The following is a 22,152-nucleotide window of genomic DNA, read 5'->3' as shown; positions in this document are numbered from 1 at the left end:
CTCGAAAAGTCTTCGTGCCCTAGCCAAAAAAAAAAAAACTATAAGCTATCTGTTCTAAATTTTCTTCCACCAGTGTTCCAGACGCGCTTTCGTCCTTCGCACGCACTGCATGGTAGAAATCTCATGCCTGTCTTGTGGAGGGTCGTCTGCTTCGCCCGTGTAGGGTTTGTTTGAGTCAGCCGTCGTTTTAAAGCCCAGTGCATATGCTAGCATCGCCTCTGAGTGAAGCCGGCGATCTACCAGTGGGGTTGGCAGCAGGCACTCACAGTAGAGCACTATGTGTTCAACTGTCTCAGGTTCTTCTCTGCACGCGCGGCACATCGTGGAAACCACCTTGGGGTCAAACCGCGCCCGGTATACCAGAGTTCGTAGAGCGCCCGCTCGCGCCTCGAACAGAAGGCGGCTGCCCAAGCTGTTGTCATAGAGCAGGGTTTCAGCCGCGATCAGTTGCTTGTTTTTACTGTACACCAGCAGCGTTGGCTTCGCTTGAGCGGCTTCAAACCACTGGAAGACTTCCCTCTCACGTACTCTGCTTCTCACTTTCGACTCCAACCTCTCGCCCGTCACTACCTCTAAGGGTTCTGTAAAGAAGCCATACTTTTTTTGGAGTTGATAAAGGCGCTTCTGCCACCTTGTTCTTGTCCCAGTCATGTGAGTGTATACAAAAAGTTTTTTGGCCCATCGGTTTCGATCCATGTGGCGGAGTCGTGTATCATAACTTATCTTGCTGGTGGCTTCCCTGGCTTCGAAGCTAGACCATCCTAGGTCTCCCTGGACGGCTTCGTTAGCCACATTTCCGTGGCAGGCCAGAGCCTGTCGTCCCACTGCTCGTTGTCGTCGCTCCAGAAATTCTCGTAATTCACCAGGGACGCACACTACAGCATTCGCGAAAGTCAAGCCTGGAACCATTACTGCCTTCCACACTTCCCGTGTAACTAGGAACCTATTGCAGCTCCAGAGACTTCTTTTTCGGAGGACGTTGGCCCCTCGCCCTGCTGACTGGCGAAGATGAGCGTAATGATCTCGAAGGTATTCCGGCGTATTGGCAAGGATGACACCCAAGTATTTGTACGAGTCCTCAAGTGGCACAACCTCGTCACCCAACTTAAGTGTGCAGCAAAGCGTGTCTTCGACCCCTGAGAACTGTACAAGCGCAGATTTTTTTGCGTTGAAGCCTAGGTGTCGCACAGCAGCCTCCGCAGTGCATATATCCAATAGCCGCTGCATATCTTCCGCTGTCTCAGCCATTAAAACGATGTCGTCGGCGAACGTGAGCCCTGGAAGCACCCAGTTCACCTCCTCGCCGTCCTCTAGGTGGGTTAAAGAGAAGCCCACTCTTGACTGAATTAGCCTCTCCTCCATCCCAGCCACGTAAAGCATGTAGAGGAGCGGGGAGAGTGGACACCCCTGTCGAAGTCCCCTAGTCACTATCACGTCTTCGGATTCTACCCCTTTCATTTCTGCCCTCACCTTATTGCCCTCATAAAGAGATTGGACGAGAGAAACACACTGTTGTGGCAGGTCTAGTTGTTCCAAACACTGAATGAGCAGTGAATGAGGGACACTGTCATATGCTTTGGCAATATCCAGAAAGCAGCACAGTAATTGTCTTTTCTCCTTTCTGGCTACCTCAATGCACTGAGTTATTGTGAACAGATTGTCCTCAAGTCGGCGCCCTCGACGAAAGCCTCCCTGTAGCTCAGTAAGGTGCCCAGCCTCTTCTGCCCATGCAACCATCCTCTCCTTGAGCATGTATGCGAATACTCTGTATATTGTGCTCGTCACCGTCAGAGGCCTGTAGCTGCGGAGATGTTGGCGATCGTTCCCTTTTTTCGGGATCAAGACCACCTTGCCGAGCCTCCAATCATCTGGTATAGATGCTGTGCCACAAAGGATGTCGTTTAGTATAGACGCGAGGTGTTGTCGGGCGTCCTTTCCTAGGGCTTTGAGTACCGTTGCCGGGACACCATCCAGGCCTTGGGAGGTGTTCTTCTTAAGGTGGATTAGTGCACGCACTACACTCACTTCACCGATTTCCCACCGGCTGCCGTCGGATGAGGACTCGGCTGTCCATTCGGCTTTTGTGGCAGTGGGCATGCACTCGGGAGAAAACATCTCTTTCAGGTACGTCGTGAGGTGTGCACCCAGGTCTTCTACTTCTTGCCCTGTGCACTCATCGAGGACGGGAGTCGATTGGTCTCGACCCTCCAGTGTACCCATGTAGCTCCAAAACTTCCTCGAAGCATCTTTTCCACTGGAGCGAATGTCAAGAACAGTACGTAGGTCCGCCGTCCTCATTTTTTCCTGGATGATCTGTTTGGCGTATTGCTTCCGCGTTTGATAGAGCTTCCAGTTTTGTGCGACCATGTGCTCATGCCCCATTCGAAGGGACTGGCGATGTTCCCTGTTTGCGGCCTGCCTAGCTTGAATCGCTGTCTTTACTTCAGTGTCCCACCAACGTTTCCTTCTTCTGCGTCCGTTGGGGCGCATTCTCGAATGCCGCTTGATAAGACGCTTAAGCACATTGACGTATCCTATGTAGCCTCCAGCCTTAATTCTTTCTTTGCTCTTCTCAAAAAGTTCCGCCACCTTTGCTGCAGCATCCTCGGTAAGGTAGGGCCGCATGGAGCTTGGCGGTATCTCCCTCTCCTTCTTCCAGATTGCCCTGCTGAAGACCAGCTTTAGACGATTGTGGTCGCTACTAACGCTGTGCTCCCCATCCTCGTCTATATGCACCTGCACAAGAAAACGTCCAATGCCCTGTGACACCAGGCAATAATCTATACAAGTTCTACTGCCTCTAGCACACCAGGTATATTGTCCTTCGCACATTTCCCGGAGGTTCACCACTTCCAACTGCAGCTCCTCCGCTAGCTTTTGTAACCGCCGTCCGTTGCCATCTTCCCACCCATCAAGCTCATAAATATGTCCGTTAAAATCACCCATGATGAGCACATCCTTGTCTTTTCCGACCTCCCGCACATCCCTTGCAACACAGTCCATGAGAGTTTCGTTCTCTATGTCTCGCGCACTTCCTACAGAGAGATATACCACACATAGCGCTACTGGCTTCTGTACCAGCTCGCCTGTCAGCCAGATGTGGTCTTGACACTTTCTGGGATCCCTGTGCCAAGGGGCCGCGCGGCGCCACAATGCTCCTACACCTCCTCCACGTCGCTGCCCCTCTTCACGATTGCACCCCTCCCAACACCAGCCCTGGTGCATCGGCGGTTCTTCGAAGTCCCGGAGGTGTGTTTCAGCCACGCCAAAAATGGTAATGTCTTCAGACTCGAGTGCGCTATACAATTCCTCCCACTTTTGTTCCCTCCTTGCTCCTTGGAGGTTTAAGAACCCCACTCTAACAGGTGTATGTTCGTCACGCTTGCGTCTCCGTCGTCTGCGCCTTACTCTATGACCCCGCTCCGCCCATTCCGCGTCTTCAACCACTTTGGATCGGAGTGGGCCAATGCCCCCTACCACTGTTCCCTGTCCCTCAGCTGTTGACGCACAATCTCTGTCACCATTGCCTGCAGGGCAGATGGGGACAGCGTCGGTCCACAAACTTGCCTGGTATGTTGCGTTGGTGGCGCTTGTGGTAGCATCGGCGTGATAAACCCCGGGAATCCGCCAGCTTCTTGTCGCGGTATCCTCGGCGAACACACTGACACCAGTTGGTCCATCAGTCTGGCGTGCGAGAATCCTTCCGGAGGCGGAAGCCTCTCTCTGCCAAGAAAGTGAGCTCGTGGCGGCGCTGCGTACCCATGTCCCCGGGAACAATCTGCTGAGCCGATGTCCTGCATCTGATGTCTTGGCCGTGGAGGCGCTGGCAATGCGCCCGTTGTAGAGAGGAAGAGAGTGCCATCCGGAACCCTTTGTTCGTGTAATGGAACCGGAGGCGCCCACGACATCGGTGCGACTCCTTGATGCTGCCATCTTTGATGGTGAGGCATTGACTTCGACTGATCTTGTGCACTCATCCTGCCTCTCGGCGTCTCGCTGGTTCCCTGCTCTTTTCCTCTTTGTTTTCCCGTATCGGCGTACCATCTCCCCCTTCGTCTGTCTAAAAAAAGGCTCGCCATCTCCGCTATGCGATGGCTTACTAGACTAATAACCTTATGCCCATAGAGCAGTTTGTCTTTCTGTAAGCCGTCGTTAGCAGCTACGTCCCTGCTGAGATCCACGAACTTAGCATGAATCTTTTTGCATAATACTTTTAGCTTGACGTTTAGCAACATCACGCTCGCTTGCACCACCTTGCCTTTGCTGGTGACTTCTGGGACAGAACAGATAGCCAGGGATGCTTTACGCCTGCTCCACTTCCTTCTGATGATTTCCACAACATGGTCAGGTTGGTCTCCTCGCAGTACATCATTCAGGCCAACGTGCAAAATATACATGCGGGAGACCATCCGCGCCTGGCGTTCGTATCCGGCAATCATGCTATGGGCATCCTCAGTTGTCGCCTTTCTGTTGAGCAACACCTCAACGCTTCGCTTATCGTCCATCTTTTCGATAAAAGCTTGGGCAATTCTCTCCACATTGCTGTCCCCCACAAGCAGGACTTCTCGTTTAACTCCGCGAGGAGGTCTGTCCTTCACTTTTCCAGCATTTGTCGTTCCCTTTGTCGCCGGGCTGCTTTTACTGCGCGAGCATGAGTTATCCTGCACTTCCTCTGATTCTCCTTGTTCCGAAGTTGTGACGTTTTCTGCACTTAGTTTGCAGACAGTCTGACTGCAGTCATCCACTGCTTCTGAACGTGTCCTGTTCACTATGTCCTGCTGTTTTCCATCCTTCCTGAGCAACAGCAAGTCTTTGTACTGTGTCAAAAATGCAAGGTCCTCCTGATCCTTCTTTCTTCTATTGTCTCCGGCGTCATGTTCACGGTTCTTTTCACAATTCACTGGAGTTGTAGTCAAACTAACCCCATCAAGAAGGCTGTCCAAGGCTTTTTGAAGCTCTTCCACGCGATGTTCTAATTCGGCCACTCGGTCTTGAAGTTTTCGAATTGTGGTTGTTTCATTTGGTTCACCTTGAGGAGTTGCACCCTCTAACCTCTGGATAATCCCGTTCACACTGTCTGCCAGCGCATCCATCCTTGTCCTGTGTGAATTGTGTATCTCATCTAAGGCCTTGCATGTTCTGCAAACAAAATGAGCATCTTCAATCTCTTCATGAGTTTCAAACTCAGTCTCTGAAATGTAGGCCCACCGTCCGCACCTGTCACAGCTTATGAGAGGATCCCCTTTCGTCGCACCTTTCAGCCAATTTAGTTGTGAAGCCTGCTTGGGGATCTCGTCATTCAGTCGACGCTGCGTCACCTCGACCATCGCCCGTTCTGAAGTAGATGGAAGCGGTCTGTCCTGAATCCCAGCAGAGGTAGACATTGTCTCTAGGGGTGTTGCAAACGCTCCCTCACAGTCATTGATCATGCTAGCACCAGCTTTGCCGTCGGTTGAGGTAGGTAGAAGGCCCACCGGCACCACCGCTTCTGCGCTCAGCTCGCCGTCGCTGTCCCGTGATGTCTCCTCCCACTGTACAGCTGTTAGCAGATCGTTGGAGACTTCTGTGGCGGCTTGTAGTCGCTCTAATAGCTCGTTTTTAGAACCAACCGTTGAAAGTCCCCTTGCTTTAAGCTCCTGTTTAAGATCTGCGACCTTCATCTTCATCTTCATAAGCCATAAGCTCTAAGTAGCGCAATCATGAACGCCGCCTCTCGGCGACTAGCGGCGAACGCCCGGAGGTTCCAACTGCGGTCAGAAATGCATGGAGAACGTGAGAAAATCGTTGTTTCTTCAGCATTGTGGGAATATACGGAATGGCAATCGTTTGTGACATAATAATGGAACATTTTAGAATAATTTGCGCTAAGTTTTGTGACCCGCAAGAACCTGACTTTTTTTTAAAAATTGCTTGAGCGGCATCATGCAGCAGACGACACGGCGACGTCACACCATTCACGTGACCCGCTCCGGCCAACCCGAAAAGCCCATCTCCGCTGCGAGCAAAAATCGTCTGCTTCAAACGCCATTGCCTTGGAAATTGCCTTCTCAAAATTTGCACACGCATCCGATATTATTAAAACTTTGACAAAGTGTTTAGTGCTTTACTAACTTCACGACAGACTAGTTTTGAAAAGTGTGAACTCGCCGTTCATTTTTTAATCAGCCGTGTTGTACCGATCTCCATGTATTCTCCCATAGGGCGGGCCGCCTCCTGGAACCCTGAGTACCACGTGACTCGCGCCGAGCCGCTCTGTCGGCCATCTTGTCGGCAAAACACGAGGTTCAAAGGATTGCGCTACTCTGCTCCGTAGGAGCTATATAGTGCTCTAGAATGTCCAAGACCGGCTTGGACATATGAATGTCCCGCCTATCCGTCCATTTTTAAACTTGCTCCAACAAATTGACTGGTGAAATTTTCACCTATCAATAAACGTCAACAACACAACACGGTTCTTTTTTTAAAACATCATTTGCGATTGTAGCGCCACGTATGCGAAACGTCGACCATGGGTAATTTTCTCGCAAGCTGTGCCGTTAGCTTAGCTGCCTTAGCATACTTTTTCCACGTTTTGTCGGTAGCCATGGCGTCTGAAGTTGAGAAGGCTCAGCGTGCTTCGAATACCGGCGACACTATATTTGGAAAAATTATCCGAGGTGAAATCCCAACTAAATTTATATACGAAGATGAACAGGTAAGAGGGTTGCGGAAAGCACAGTGGCAAATGCTTCTTGATGCGGAAACCCGTGAACCCCCTGTGAACGGGTCACGAACCGGTCCCTTTTTGCTTCGGTAGCTCACAGCTATTCTTCGGTTTCTTCTATCGATACAAATGCGTGGGTTGCAAACTAGCTTTGCAATTTATCAGTTTTGATTTTTGTGTGTGAGCGGTCTAACGTTCCAGAACTGAAGGAATTTAATCCGACTGGACTTTATCATTTGTGGTTTTTCGTTCTGAGCTTGCGTCACTGTTTAAAATGTCTTTTTTATTGCGAGATTTAAGTGTACTTCTTTAAAACAACCGGCAGATAGCCCATACACGTCCGTCGTCCCCCCTTTTAGCGTTTTGCTGTCATTTCCTTAACAAATAGTTCCTCTCACTTTGGCATGCCTTAGCAAGACTTAAAACGAAAGAAACACAAGAGGACGAAACAAACGCTAGAGCCTCACCCTCGTTGGTTCTGAGGGCCGGTCACTCAACCAAGATCACTTGTAGCTGGGGCGGATGTTCTACATAAAACGCTTTACTACATCTGCCCGTGCTACAGCTGTTACAAGCATTGCAGTTTAATTCTGACTAGTTTACTTTGCACTTGCGGTATCGTTTACTTGCTCCTTTTTTTATTTGTTTAGTACAGTACCCTCGGGCCCAGTGGGCATTACAAAGACGGTGAGTAGAAAGTATTAACAAAAAAAAAAAAAAAAAGAAAGCATAATCAAAGAATACAATATTCGAAGAAAGGTGTCCACTTGTGTCAGCCTTGAAGGATGAGACGTCTTCAGTGGAGGCGATTGAGGAGGGGAAAGGCGGTTCCACTCTGAGCTGAATGGCAACTTTATACTAGTGATCAATACGGGATGAAAGATGATCAGTGCAGGATGAATATCTCTTGAAGGGTTAGTCAATTGCCCATATTGAAGGCAAAATAAACATATAAAGTGTCCACGAAAAAAAAAAAAAAAAAGTGAGTGCTTTAGTCATTGCAGCATCGCCAAGTAGTAACCTAATGAAACTTTTCTTTTCTCGAATTTTGCTTTATTTTAAAAGTTATAGTCAAATTAAAATTATAAAAACAAGCAAAAAATAACCTCCTTCATGACGTCCTTGGTTGCTTAAAGGCTTATTCACACGATGCATCTTTTCAACGCGCCACAGTTTAGTGAAACCAAGATTTCGCGAAATCAGCCAGTTCACACGTGGAGTATGACGCGCGAAACCTGTGGCGTATTGACTCACGAGAATTTCGCCAAACCTTGTCATCTGCACCGGGAATACCAAGCGTTTCTCATCAAAATGATATGAAGTACGCACAGTGTGAAGAGACAGCCTGTTTTATTAATACCACTCAATGAACTTTGTCAGATTCGGCTCACTGGGTTTACTAGTCCTGCCAAACCCGGAAAAGACCGCGAACGTCAAAGAACAGGCAGATGATCTCGAAGCATTTCGGACATTTTTGCGCCGCTAATAAAGAAAGTTATTCCCAGTCACCAGGTTTATATCCGGTGCTTGCACTCGTCGCGACTATTGATGAATCTGTACCGCGCCACCAACCCGCACTCTAGGCGCCGTTCACACACCTGACGCTGAGTAGGACGTCGCCCGTACGCCCGTACGCACCGCTTCTCCGCTTGTCGCTCGCCATGTTTGTTTATTTTCTTTCGGCTTTGGCTCGGATACGGAATCGGCCGAAAATCAGACTCCTCCAAAAGCTCGCTCCTCCTCGAAGGTCAGACGTCATAGCAAAGTCGAGCGGCCATTGGCAGCGCCCGTGTTTCTCCTTCGGGTGATGGACAGGCCTCGGTGAGGTTTCAGCGAAAAATTGCTCCAGAAGCGAGGAAGACGCGCCACTTTTTTCGGAGGCGCGCCACTTTTTCGGTGGCGTTCAGACGGGGAATCTGTTTCCCGAAACCTAGTTTCGCGACACAAGATTCGCCAACAAGATGCATCGTGTGAATAGACCTTTAGTGGCCGTGAACTACGGGAGGGGTAGTGAGCTCAGCGAGCGCTTGCAGCTGCCGCACTCAGTGTTGACGGCGCAAGAGGGTGCCACTAAAGCATGTTCTGGATAGGCTGTATGCAGCAGGCAGCCAGTGCGGCTATCATTGCATTTGCTGCGCGATTAAACACTAATTCGGCATAACATTTCATTGGCCACAAACGACAGCAAACATGGGGTAAAGATCAGTTCAGAATGGGAGCCACTTCGCGCTGCCATACCGCGGAGCGGCCAAACCGCAAGACAAAGCTGTTTGCCGAAGGCCTTTGGAACGCTCGGAGCCAGTCGGATCCTCCAGTCGATACGACTGCAGCGCCGCCGCATACACCTGGGACCTTTCAGTGTCGGCGCTATCAGCGCCTGATCCCACTACTCTTTTCTAGTATGTGCCCATTTTTCCACCGCTTGGTGGCGGGTATGTCGATGGGTCATTTTTTGTTCCCGTACTTTATAAACTGCATTTGTTTCTTTTCTGATCTAAAATAGTGAACAAAAACTACCTTTATAAATAATTGAGATGGTTTGCGCCACTTATATTTTGTATTTTGACTAAAAAGAAGCTTTTAGCGGCTCTGAGCTGTAGTAAGCCTAGGACCAAAGACGTCACATATCGCACGCTTTCGGCACCGCGGGTCACCCCCGTCGGTGGAGGAGGTTTTTGTGTCGTCCGGTTAAAATATGATGCACTGATATTTAGTTACTGTATCCGTGCCCGCTGGCTTGTCCGAGCCCCAAGAGACGTGGAAACCGCAGAAAAGGTGGACGCTTCAGTATGATTGCAGGGCCCCTTTAAAACGAAAGAAACAAATAACACAGCTTTCGTCTCGTTTGAACAAGAGATGTTGGCCGTTTCTTTCAAATGCCCTGTTTTCGGCACTAGCTCCTTGCCTTCCATCAAGCTTTGGCTACGCGTGCACGCTCGAAACTCACGAGATGCCAACTTGTTATGGAAAGTAGGAGCCTTGCTCTGTGAGGACAACTGGGATACCTTCCTGTCATTCTTATTATGCCGATGACTTGAGCAACTTGACCGTATTGTTATTGTTGCAGCAGACTGTAATTGTGCTCATTTGTATTGCAGTGTGTTGCATTCAATGACATCAATCCTCAAGCCCCTGTGCACTTCCTTGTCATTCCTAAGAAGGCCATTTCTCAGCTGTCAACAGCAGCCGAAGCTGACAAGCCTGTGAGACACATTATTATTTATTTTTCCTTGGTGTTTCAACAATATGAAATTCTTCCCCCTAATTTTCAAGAAGTGCTTTTTGAGTGGGAAGTTTATTGCTCTGAATCCCGAACAAAAGTTCACTGGGTAGAATCTCACCAGGCAAAGGCTTACCCATTTTCCGCTCGTTCTCATTCTCATTCTCATTTCTCATTAACTCGGACGATAGCTTACAGGCCTAATAATGCACTGAAACAAATGTTCACCAGGCAGAATTGTTTTTTTGTTTTTTTAAATAACTTTTTGACATATTTACTGATTGTCTGTTTGTGGGGTCCCAAATATTATGGCGCCAGAAGAATCTGTTTGAACCATAGATTCTACCTTTGTTCTTATATCCCTCATGAGTAGGGTGACCAGATGTCCGGTTTTGGCCGAGACAGTCCTGTGGTCCGCTTCTGCCGTCCTGTCTTTTTGTCCCAACAAAGAATCATGTCCCGTTTTTGCAGGAGTGGATAGTTTCAAAATTGGCACCAAGCAATTTGAAGAAAACCAAAACTATGCCTAATCGTTACAAGTAGGGGTGTGCGAATACCGAATAGTAGTTCTCGAATCGAATACTGAATCGAATCAAGAAAAAAAAGCCGAATATTGAATCAAATGTCGAATAGTGATTTTATTTGTTGGAATTTTTCAGTGTGCTGAGAATGAGATTATCATGTGCGGAGTATGCACCTGTTGCAGAATATGCATCTTGCATGAAACAAAAGCCCTTGAATATATATATATATATATATATATATATATATATATATATATATATATATATATATATATACGTTATATATATGACCGAAACACATGTGTGTGTTCAATGAAGATCTTTGCAGGGGAAATATATTTAAAAAAGATTCTGGCGAGCGAAAAAAAAATAAAATAAAAGCAGTTGCTGTCGGATGTTGGGCACTAAAGATCCAGTTTTATGGCACAAATATCTATCTACCCTAAACGTCACAAAAAACCCAAAGTTACAGCCACGCATGCCTTTTTTTCTTCTTAAAAGCACAACCTAACACCGTGCCTTTTTTATTTTTTATAAGTATTTGTACATCTCAGAAAAGGGGCATTTTGCGATATTTGATTTTCATTTTAAGGAAGAAAAAGGGCACCCGGGATTTTATTTCACATAAATAAACAGATAGGTGTTAAATCAGAGTAAACAGGCTTAAGCAATATAATCTGAAGTAAGAAAAAAAAAAAAAAAAAACGTGGTTAGGTGGCGCAAGACACCGTCCAACTGCCGCTATGCATCCATTTTTCCGTCTATCCATCCTGTTCTAGAGAGCCTTGATTTAAAAGAGGGAGCAAGCGAAACTGAAACCTCAGAGACTGCTCCAGCGCAGATCGGTCGTAACTCGTAAGTGTGCATGTGTTGTGTTGTCGCGTGGAAAAAGGCAAGCAAACATAAGGGCGACGACGCCTGCCCTCCCTGCCCTGCCTGCCCGATCCCGATCGACGCTTTCGTCTTTTTGTCACCTTCTCGCAGTTCGTAATTCAAACGCGGCTATCGAACGGCTGGAAACTCTCTCGAATCTAGGCACACTATTTTTCCGTTCCGTTTCGTTCCGAATGAGAATTCGCGGCTTGCGGTTCCAAAAGAACGACGACGATAATTCGGCCACTCGGCTGGTTTCATCGGCGTGGTTAACGTGGTTTTCTTTCTGTCATCGTGCAGTCGCCAATTTCTGTGAGTGCGGCAAGTGTGTTTTACATCGGTGCTTCAATTTGAAACGAGGGGCTTTATTCGTGAAATGAATTAGGCATGGCGCGGGATTCCGGTCTCCCAACAATTCCTCTCTGGAAGCGGCGCAAACGGGATGTTTCGATTGTGATTCAAGGGTAGATTGTGTCACGATCGTGAGTAAATCTGCGTGCTATAAAGTTTGTGGCGTTCGTTACTTTTTTCTAACCTGTGCGTTAGATCTTTGTAGAATGGTAGGACCAAGAACTGTTTTTCGCATGGTCTGTCTAACATCACGGCGCTTACATCGAACATCACGGCGCTTACATCGGGAGAAAAAGGGCTTTTTTGTCAGCTCCGCGCCGACCGTGCGTCTTTGGCCGAATATATTGAATATTCGAGTGACCGAATACTAGGAATTCGATTTGCGAATCGAATTATTCGGGAACTTTCTATTCGATTCGAATTCGTATATTCGAGTATTCGCAAACCCCTAGTTACAAGTATATATTACAAAAATAACTGTAAGTACTTTAAGATATTTACCCAGAGGGTAAGATTTAAAACTGTTCTTGCCCACAAACACCTTTTCTCTATCAAAGACGCGTGCATAAAAATATTTTTTTGAGTTACTGGATATAGCACGCATGTAGAATCTCGGTTGGCAACACTACACTATTTTTCGATAATGGCGAAGAAACGCATGTCTGTGTTCAATGAAGATCTTTGCAATGAGTGTACGTTTCTAAGTTCAACAGAGTGTAACAGCAGAGTTATTTGTGAAATCTGTGGAACGTCTTTTGCTCTTGCGCACGGAGGCCGTAGCGACATCGGCCAGCACATCAGAACTCGGAAGCACAAGAACGCGTAGAAGATCAGGTCCGTGAGCGCCAGTGTTTCTTCGTCTTTCTTTCAATACTCTGATGGTGACAAAGTGACCACTGCGGAGGGGTTGTACGCCTACCACACCATCAGACACTGGCAGACATTTTGGTCTAATGACTGTACGTCGCAACTGACTAGAGAACTCTTCTAGCCCAAGTTCTCTAGTGCACATACAAAGTGCGAAGCTATAATCTGCAATGTCTTGGCACCCTTGTCGTTGGAAGAACTGACAGCAAGTTTCAACAATTGTTCCTACGTCACACTGAGTGTGGACGCGTTGAACAGGAAAGAGCTAAAGGTGTTTCCTGTGCTGGTGAGGTACTTTGATCTAACAAGTGGGGTACAAACAAGAGTGCTGGAGTTCTTTTTTCTCAGTGGCGAAACATCCGACCTCCAAACTTGGTATCTCAATTTGGTCAATGAGAAGTATTCCCTGCAGACCAAGGTTGCGGGAAACATGAACACAAACTTCGGTGGCACCAAGCTATTGGGACAGAACAATGTGTGGCGAAAGCTGCAGAGAGCTCTGGGGAGGAACGTTATTAGCATTGGCTGTGGTGCCTACATAGTGCACAACTGCCTGCAGTCTGGGGTGGATTGCTTGCCCTTCGACGTGGAGAGCTTCGCCGTAAAGATTTACAAGTATTTCCACATATACACCGTGAGAGTGGAAAAACTCAAGGAGTTCTGTGCATTTGCTGGCTTAGTGTATGCAGCGTCAATGGCAGCTGTGTGTTGACGTAGTATAGGATCTGGTCAGCGAATGGCACTTACATACAGCAAATAGTGTGGCAACATCCACTGAATAGGGCACCTAACATTTCAAACTCGAGAGGGGGGAGCCAGCAGTAGATGTTTAATATGTTATTCATATTAATTTTGGTGGCATAGCTACTCTTTTCCAGATGCCTTTTTAATTTCCATTCTTTTTGTTGAAGGCATCATTCTATGAGTAAAAAGCTGTAGAAAGAAAGCTGGGGTGGCTTGCTCAGAATGTGCAAGGTTTCCAGTAGGGTGCCCTAATTTGCTCGCTGGCTTACAGGGAAACTGAAGTGGTTCTGTATTTAAGTAAAACCACTAAAATCGTCTTTATTTGGCCTCAAGGATCACAAATATCAATATTATTTTTTGATTTGGTGCACAAAGGCTGCAGAAAGTCATTTTTAAAGTATCGCTTTTCGAAGCGTTACATAAAAGGAGTTTTCGGAATCTCTGCATTTGTGCATCTTCAGCGCCTATCAAAGCTATGCAAGCGCACACTTGCTATATTCAAACACGTTAGAAAAAAATCTTCACGACGGATGTCAGTGCAGGGAATATACCTGGCAAGCTTGCGATTGCACGCACTGCCCTCAAGAGGCACACACGCTTGGTGGCCAAAAGATCCTTTTATGATGTAACGACTGGTCGGAATTTTTTTTTCTTTTCTCACATTAGTTACATCTTTGGGGAAAATGAATGTGATGTTCAGATTTACTCAAAAATACTCTAAAATTCACCTCCACCTCCAGCTCGATTTTTTTTCAACAGCTTTCCTTTTAATCCATGGGCATTTCCATGCTCATCTCTTGCTCGCAGCCTTAGCAATCTGACCTTCATCCTCTATTTGAGAAAGTAACGCCCTGTACGGAGAGCATTCCGGTTTGTTTCAAGACAAATAACATTATCATCATCATCTATTTGTAAAACTTCTGATAATCCTTTGAGCTGTCCAAGCTTAGGTTGGGGACATTATTTGCAAGGTAAGAGGGAAGCTGCTAGCCTCTGGTGTGTTGCATTTGTAAAGTGCAGTCCCATTAACATTTACAAACGATTGCCAATCTTTTTATTTTTTTTTTAACTGAAAGTTGGCCATTAAAATAGTGCATTGGAAGGTGCTTATCTATGGCAACACCTTCTACAGTAAAATTGGTGTCTGTCCCAGCCTTGTGAGCAAAAGGCAAAAAAAAATCTAATCCTGTGCTTACTCGTGTGTCATGCAATGCGGCATTTCCATGGGCTGTAGTTCCAAAAATCTCCGCACACGCCACTGCACGTGTTGCATCATAGGGCCTTGTTGGCCATTGAGAGGATTGGAACAGTTTTGGTGTCAATCACCCCATTGATGAATTAGAGCATATCAGCACCACATGAAAATGAAGTGGACACTCTTGCATTGCACCCATTCATCTTTGTGAGAGCCCTTGCTGAAACCCACACCTCCAGTAGCCATAAGGACCTGTTTAGGCTTAGAAATGAGTAGGAGTATTTCCTGCTGCATCCCACACCTTTTTGGCAGCCTGCCTACCACTCCAGAGTGCAACATGGCCCTCCCAGCATGGAAAATTTAAAAAGCCTAAGACATTGAGGAGATGATGGGGAGCCAATTCTTTCATGTGCAGTCGTCCCACGTTTACCTGTGCACAAACTCCCGCATGCTGGGAGCCTGAAAAAAAATGGGCCCCAGAGTTCCCTTCGTATCTGTAGGTAACACCTACAGTATTATCAATGTAAGGAAAGTGGCCGATTCGAGAATGCAAGCACTGTATTTGTTCGTGACGGCATGTCGCGAAGTGAGGTTGACAAATCGAAACCGAAACTTAGTGGTCAACCAGTACCCAAGATGCTTGGCGCAGCATCATGCCGCTAATATCGCTTCAATCCTGAATGGGGTCTATTGAAACTTCCACCTTCCAAAAACAGGTTCTGCCTTGCGGCTGTTGTCAAAACTTTGTACTGAAAACAAACATTAGTTTACTTATTCTGCCAGAAACTTGACCACTTGTGCTACGAGAAATTGTCACTTTCCTTGGCGTCATTAGGTTTCTCCTACATTGACATCATTTTATGTATGAAATAATGTCAATTTAGGAGGAACCTAGCAATGCCAAGCAAGTTGAGTGACCCTTGTATAAAATTGCATGACTTTTAAGCACATTACCTGATTCATTTTGGTTGTTTCTATTGGGAAGAGGAGGTTGATATCCTCCTTTTCTGGGGACAGTTGTTTTTAAATGTTTACAAGTATGTTTTAGTGATTGTTGAACATACTCTGGGGCATAAAGATTGAATGATCCTCCTTTTCCGACAATAATTAGTTGATTTTTTTAGAGCGCAGCTCTTAGGGGCCCGTTCCCGGCTTGAGCGGCGTCGGCGTAACCAAGGTCACGTGGCCCCCAGAGGTCACGTGACCCCCCCCCCCCGAAGTCACGTGACCACCCCCAGGGTCACGTGACCCCCCTCCCCCGCCGCCGAGGTCACGTGACCTCCCCGATGACGTAGTGGTCACTGATGACGTCACCGGCATCCGCATCGTCATCATCACGGATGACGTCATCAGTGACGTCACTGGTGACATCATCGGCATCGTCACGTGACCCCCCCCCCAGGTCACTTCACCCCCCCAGTACCCTTCCCTCCTCCTCCTCAAGAGCTGCGCTCTAATTCGGTGTTACAGGGAGTTGTAAACGGCTTTCACTTTTTCCTTTTCTTCCCCCCCCCCCCCAAAAAAAAAAAAAAGACAGGAGGTGAGATGACCCTCGGATTTTGTGTGCCTCGGTTTATTTTCTCCCCGCTAAATGAAAGAGAGTTTGAGAGAATCATGTAGTGTGCTCAAGAGTTGTGTAATTCGTAAACTTAAGAATACTTTTGGCGCTTGGCCAGGGCACATCCTCCAGTCAGTTTCTCCGTTTAGCAGTTAAAATTTAGCGAGGCATGGGGGTGTGCCAAAGTGGCTTTCTAGACAGTACAGCTTGGTTTACCGTATCTCTTGCAGCTCCTGGGTCACCTGATGTATGTTGCCCAGAAGGTGGCCAAGGAAGTGGGGCTGAAGAAGGGCTTCCGCGTTGTGGTCAACGATGGTCCTGACGGCTGCCAGTCCGTCTACCACGTCCATCTCCACGTGCTTGGGGGCAGGCAGCTGGGCTGGCCACCCGGCTAAGTCCCGTGCAGTGCTCTTGCACTTCCACTTGCTTGGCGGCGGCTTTGAGAGCCAGGTCAATTCTGAGGTTCATTTAGTGTGTGAACCTTGAATTGGAATGTAACCAAGAATGAAGAATAAATATTTTATTCTTTTTTTTTTTTCACTAACCTCTGTTATCAACTAACTATCCTTCGTAGGAATTCGGTTACAGTAATAAAAACTGCGGTTACTTTATGAGTAATTTCTGATTCACTGCTCTTGACTAAAAGTGGTTGTAATGACTTCTCACCATCAAGTACAAAATTTGTGTTCCGGGAATGTAACTAAAAATGGAGAATATGTTTCTCAGTTATGTTACAAGGCACCATGCTTTTTAGTAATTCGATTATGGTTACAACAGTGATCACATTATGAATACTTTGTACTTACTAATTCACTACTTTCGACTAAAAGTATTTATTTACTTTTCAGCATCAGTAAGTGTAAGATACCTCTTCCTATTCTGTAAAACCAGGGTGTGGGCTCCCGTTTTCACCGAATTCTTTCACATTAGACTGCAGTGAAAAAACAATGCTATGCTAATCTTGGTGATGTAGCAAATAAAACAACTGACTCGTACAGGGGAACAGGTCTCTGTCATATTAATGAATGTGTAGCAGAAACACTAAATACAAGATGTGTGCTGTAGTGATGCGCAACTCGGAAAATTGACTCTCGATAGTGTCGAAAACTTTCGATAGTCAACTGTCTATAGTACTATTGATAGTCAACTGTCGATAGTACTATCGAATCGATAGTCAGCTGTCTATAGTACTACCGATAGTCAACTGTCGATAGTACTATTGCTAGTCCACTGTTGATAGCTAGCTCTCGGTTGACGTCATCGAAAGTAAACTTTCATAAAACTATGGAGTGTTCCGAAAATAATAGCACAGCACAAAAAGGAGATGACGACCGATATGCAGACCATGCTAGGCTCTGTGCAAAGCATGAAATAGAAAGAAAACTAAACATAAGGTTGCATTTTCATAGAAAAAATTTAGATAAAAAGAATGGTGCTTAACGGATTTGTAAGACTAAAAAAATATATTCAAGTTTTTTTTTTAGTTTGTGAAAATATTTGTTGCTGAAGGTATTTAGCATAAGGATTTTTTCACTAGTTTCTTTCACGCCTTGATTCTTATTCAAATTTGACATTACTTTCCTTAGTCTTGAACACATACAGGTGAAAATGGGCACTCTGCCACGGGCTATACTTATTTTCTGCTGATGTCCATTCAAAGCTAATTTTTGAAAATTGTTGACATGGCTAGGCTTGTTCGCCGTGATGTTACTTTTTGTTTGATTCTGTTTTGGCATATTTTGATAATGGTGGCCGGTAATGGTTTGCTGTTTGGTTAGGTTAGGTTGGGGAGCCCTTAAAAAAAAAAAGGCTGGGAGAGAGTGCAATAGTTTGCCCTGACAGGTCGCACCATCTGGTGCGCGACTTCCTCAACGATGAGTCGTCATTTGCGCCGTTGAAGACGCTGTACTTTCGGTAGCATATGCACAACACAAACAAACCACCGCTTTTGTTTTTGTTACAGTTTGCTATTTAAACGATACTGTGTGTTATCCGAACGTGTAAAACATCAAAAGCAACAAGCGCGAGGTCTTTGCTTTCCGTACACGAGGGGGGTACGCGGTATGGTAACAATGACGTTTGGAGTTGAAATACTGAATTTTTTATCTTTTTTATTTCCCGAGTTTTAGCGATCACTACTATTCGGTGATGATTTGTTGTTGTGCTCAGTCGAAACCGTCAAGACTGCATTCGTAGCTGTGTTTTCTTTCATGAGAAAACTCAAGCCCCAGCCGGGCGTGCGGCCGGCGGAAGAAATGAGTAAAATGGTGGGTACATTTTTTTGCTTTAATTTATTCGAGATACCAGAATAGCGTTCTGACTGGACTGTCTTTGTGGCACTTGATATTGTTACTTGGCGAAGAGTTCCAGAGTGTTATTCGCAGATCTTCCGAGTTGCTGTTTGTCATTTGACCGGTGCTCCGGTGCTGACTAGTCTAATTTGAAGCTGAGACATTGGGTCATCACAGTACGCATATTTATGTAAGGGGTGCGTCGAATACTTAGTTCAAGTACCGTCATACATCTAAACAACACTCTTGTTAAAACAAAACAAAAACTATATACCTTGAAACATTAATAACGCGCTTTTGAAATACACCGCCAACTTCTGGTCTGTGGGCAACAGGTTTCGCACCATCTTATTGTTCTCGTAACGTCTTAAATTTAGTGTTCACGTTGTGATACGCCAACTTGGCAGTCAATAAATTTTAATTAGCTTCTGCTTCTGTCCAAACAAATCAGTGTTTAGATATTTTGAACCAGCCACATATCACGGTGAATAAAGCCTTCCGAATCGTAAACAATTCTAAAAGGTTGGTCATGCAAATATATATTAATCAGATAGAAAATAAACAAAAAAAAAGCTTGCAAATGTTTACCAACAATAAAATAATGGGAATAAAATTAATATTACCTCGAACATTTCCGAGTTACCACGAAATAAAGCATTCTGCATGCATATAAGGCAGACGATCGAATGTTAATCACGATTAGCACACCGAGACGGAAGTCAACCCTTGTTGCGTGAGTGCCTTCTGCGTCAGAGTGCATTCAATTAATTACCAAGAATATGCCCGAGAAATTATGTCCACAATACCAAAAAAAAAGAGCTGAGTTCTACCTTAAACCAGTCACTACGTTTTCAATATATGCGAAGACGTAACGCGGTCAAACAAGCCAGCGCCACGTTTGGAAGTTAGCAACGAGGAAGGCGGCATGAGAAGTAGACGGCGCGCCGGCGACTGCCCATCGTTGCGCTTCTTTGCCGGTGGAGGCGCTGACTATCGCCCAACTGCGGCGCCTCCTAGACATGTGCTGGAATCAAAATCATTTTTTGTTTTGACTCTCGAATAACGATTCCTGCGTCCGTTAAACCTTGTGATTAAAAAAAAAAAAAAAGGTGTTCTCAATTTACTGGGTAATTTAAACTAGAAAATCTCAAGGTCCCGATATATTACCGAATTCGTTTTTAAAGCTCCGTGAATAGCTGAATACTGGGCAGGGCGTCTGCCAGAAAACCGAACCCTGTTTTTCGCACCACAAAAATAAACTAGAAATCGCGGAGAGCTCGAACTCCGTGAGAACGTAGCCCCAGTCGTTCGAGCAAGATGCCAAAGTTCTATCACCAACCGCTATCTTATTCAAAAGTTATAAGTAATTTCTGAAATTTTCAATGGGAAAATGGGGCCCATTTATGCCCGTTTTCGGTTTCTGAAGCCAAAGAGCTCCATGCATTCGAGAGCTCCGTCGGCCGCCATTGTTCCATTGCAATTTCCAGAAAATCGCTTTTTATTTTTGAATAAGGTGACGGTTAGTGCTGAAACCTTGGCATCTTGCTCGAACGGCTGGGGCTACGTTCTCACGGAGTTTGAGCTGCCCGCGATGTTTGTTTTATTTTTGCGGTGCGAAAAACGGTTTGGTTTTCTCGCGGACGCCCGGTACTTATGTATAATTTTTGAAAATCACTTACCGATGCGGGTTGGCCAAATGACTGGAAAATTGCTAAAATACAACCAATTAATTAAAAGGGTAAAGAAAACGAGCTGTCAAACTACTGTCCGATTTTAATAACTTTTCAGTGCTGCAAAATTCTTGAACATGTAATTGCAAAGCGCAATTGCTGCTTTTCTAGAAAAGCATAACATGTTGAGTCCCCATCAGCACGGGTTTTAAAGGGGCTATTCCACTACAAACCAGCTATTGCTTACCGTTCACGACTTTGCTTGCGCACTCAATGAATATTGTATTTCTAGATCTGGCAAAGGCTTTCGATACTGGCTCACACAATAAGTGGTATACAAGCTTATTTTTAAGAAATACAAAATTCTATATTGGTTGCGGAGAGTTGCAATGTTACATCTGGTGTACCACAGGGTTCAAGTCTTTCTCCATTGTTGTTTCTATTGTTTACTAATGATTTATGTTTAGATATTGACGTCAGCATCAAGCTGTTTGCCGATGATTGTATATTGTTTCATGTTATTAACTCCTGACGGCCAACTTAAACTAAAAAAGTGCCTATCTAGAGTCGCTGGCTGGTGCAGGGTATGTCAGATGTTACTGTGTCAATCATTCGTAAAAAATATCCCTACATTTTTCAGTACAGCTGCGCGAACATACACTCAACAACGTCCTTGAATACAAATTCTTGGGTGTTACCCTTTCAATCTGTCCTGGGAATCGCACATGACCTCTATTACATCAAAAGCCACTAATAAATTATGGCAGCTGAAACGTTCACTCAAATTTTCCGCATACTCCCTTATAAAACATTCATGCGGCCCACAGTGGAATATGCGAACGTCATCTGGGATCCCCACACTGGGGTGCTATGTTGCGCTTTTTGGACTCCCAGGAGACTAGGAAGAGGGAAGTGACCTCAACGACACAGCAAACGCAGATTGGGTGTTGATTTCGTTTTCTTCTGTCAACATCCAATCTGCGTTTGCTGTGTCGTTGACGTCACTTCCCTCTTCCTAGTCTCCTGGGAGTCCAAAAAGCGCAACATAGCACCCCTGCTGTTGAAAATAGATCAAACATCAAACTGGTCGAGTACCAGCGAAGCAGTGTTGATCGTCACAATGGCAAGCCTGCACACGAGATCGGGGCCTGCGCTCGTGGACGGCGAGCGTGGAGCTCGTTCACTTTTTTTTACTACCATTTTTTTTTTTCGCATCGAACGCACGTCGGAATTAAAGCTCTTCAGTTTTGTGAAGCTGCCACTGTTCCTGGGCCTTCATATCAACAATTTAGTGCCGAAACCCGGGAGTCAAGGGGCATCACACGAGGAGACTCGGCAGCGCAGTGGATCCCCATGGAAAGGCTGAAGACTAAAAGAACGATCCGACGCGCGCAAATCACAAGACTCATCAACGAGGCAAGTGCTCTCTTACAAAATCAAGATTCAACGATTAGCCAGATTACCACCGTGGCCGAAAGATTGTGCGCCAATAACGATGAGCTCAGGAGGTTGAACGAAGAGTTTGAGGGACACATATCAGATGGTTCGTTCGAAACCGAATTTCAGGCAGTCGTCCAATACGAAGATGAAGCGACTGCCACCATCAGTGCCCTCCAATGCAGAAAAGATCTCCTAGTTCAGATATCGTCTCGAGGGGCCCCTAGGGAACCTAGTCGTCACCCAAACGACACCCAAGGGACAAGCTGGAACTAGGTTACCGAAGCTCACCATTACGCCATTCAAGGGTGAAATATCAAAGTGGTCAGCGTTCTGGGAACAGTTCGATGAAACAATTCACAAGAACGCCAGTCTGTCCACCAGCGAAAAGTTCGGCTACCTTCGAATGTACTTGGGCGGAGAAGCGGAAGCAGCTGTGGCTGGATTACCAAGGACAGAGACTTGCTACGCGGATGCAATTGAGATCCTCAATCGCCGTTTTGGAGACAAGAAATGCTTGGAGCAGGAATATTTCTCCAGTCTGAGGCTGATTTCACCTGTCAAGTCAGCCAACGATACCTCAGGTCTACGAACGATGTTCGACCAGGTGCAAATCAATATACGAGGCCTCCAGCCATTGGGTGTAAATAAGTCAAGTTTTTCGTCGATGCTCTGCGATATTTTGATGCGAGCTCTTCCACGTGACATCGTCGTGAACT

General features: G+C 46.0%; 1 protein-coding gene across 1 annotated transcript; it reads left to right on the top strand.

Moving 5' to 3' along the window:
* The first annotated feature begins 6,502 nt into the window (after positions 1 to 6,502).
* Positions 6,503 to 16,579, top strand: LOC8038764 (histidine triad nucleotide-binding protein 1). The gene is made up of 3 exons (XM_029967491.4): positions 6,503 to 6,694; positions 9,802 to 9,906; positions 16,266 to 16,579. Exons 1-3 carry the CDS (start codon positions 6,509 to 6,511, stop codon positions 16,428 to 16,430), a joined length of 456 nt encoding a protein of 151 aa, XP_029823351.3. The 5' UTR covers positions 6,503 to 6,508; the 3' UTR covers positions 16,431 to 16,579.
* The last annotated feature ends 5,573 nt before the right edge of the window (positions 16,580 to 22,152 follow it).

This window comes from Ixodes scapularis, unplaced genomic scaffold (genome assembly GCF_016920785.2).
Source record: "Ixodes scapularis isolate PalLabHiFi unplaced genomic scaffold, ASM1692078v2 PGA_scaffold0__279_contigs__length_252992795, whole genome shotgun sequence".
NCBI classification, from domain to species: Eukaryota; Metazoa; Arthropoda; class Arachnida; order Ixodida; family Ixodidae; genus Ixodes; species Ixodes scapularis.
The sequence above is the reverse complement of the archived record's forward strand: the minus strand, read 5'-3'. Positions and strand labels throughout refer to the sequence as shown.

Coding starts and splice junctions, on each gene's coding strand:
- LOC8038764 (XM_029967491.4), top strand. CDS start 6,509: ATGGGTAATTTTCTCGCAAGCTGTGCCGTTAGCTTAGCTGCCTTAGCA. Junction 6,695..9,801: donor TTATATACGAAGATGAACAG/GTAAGAGGGTTG, acceptor TTTGTATTGCAG/TGTGTTGCATTCAATGACAT. Junction 9,907..16,265: donor CAGCCGAAGCTGACAAGCCT/GTGAGACACATT, acceptor TATCTCTTGCAG/CTCCTGGGTCACCTGATGTA.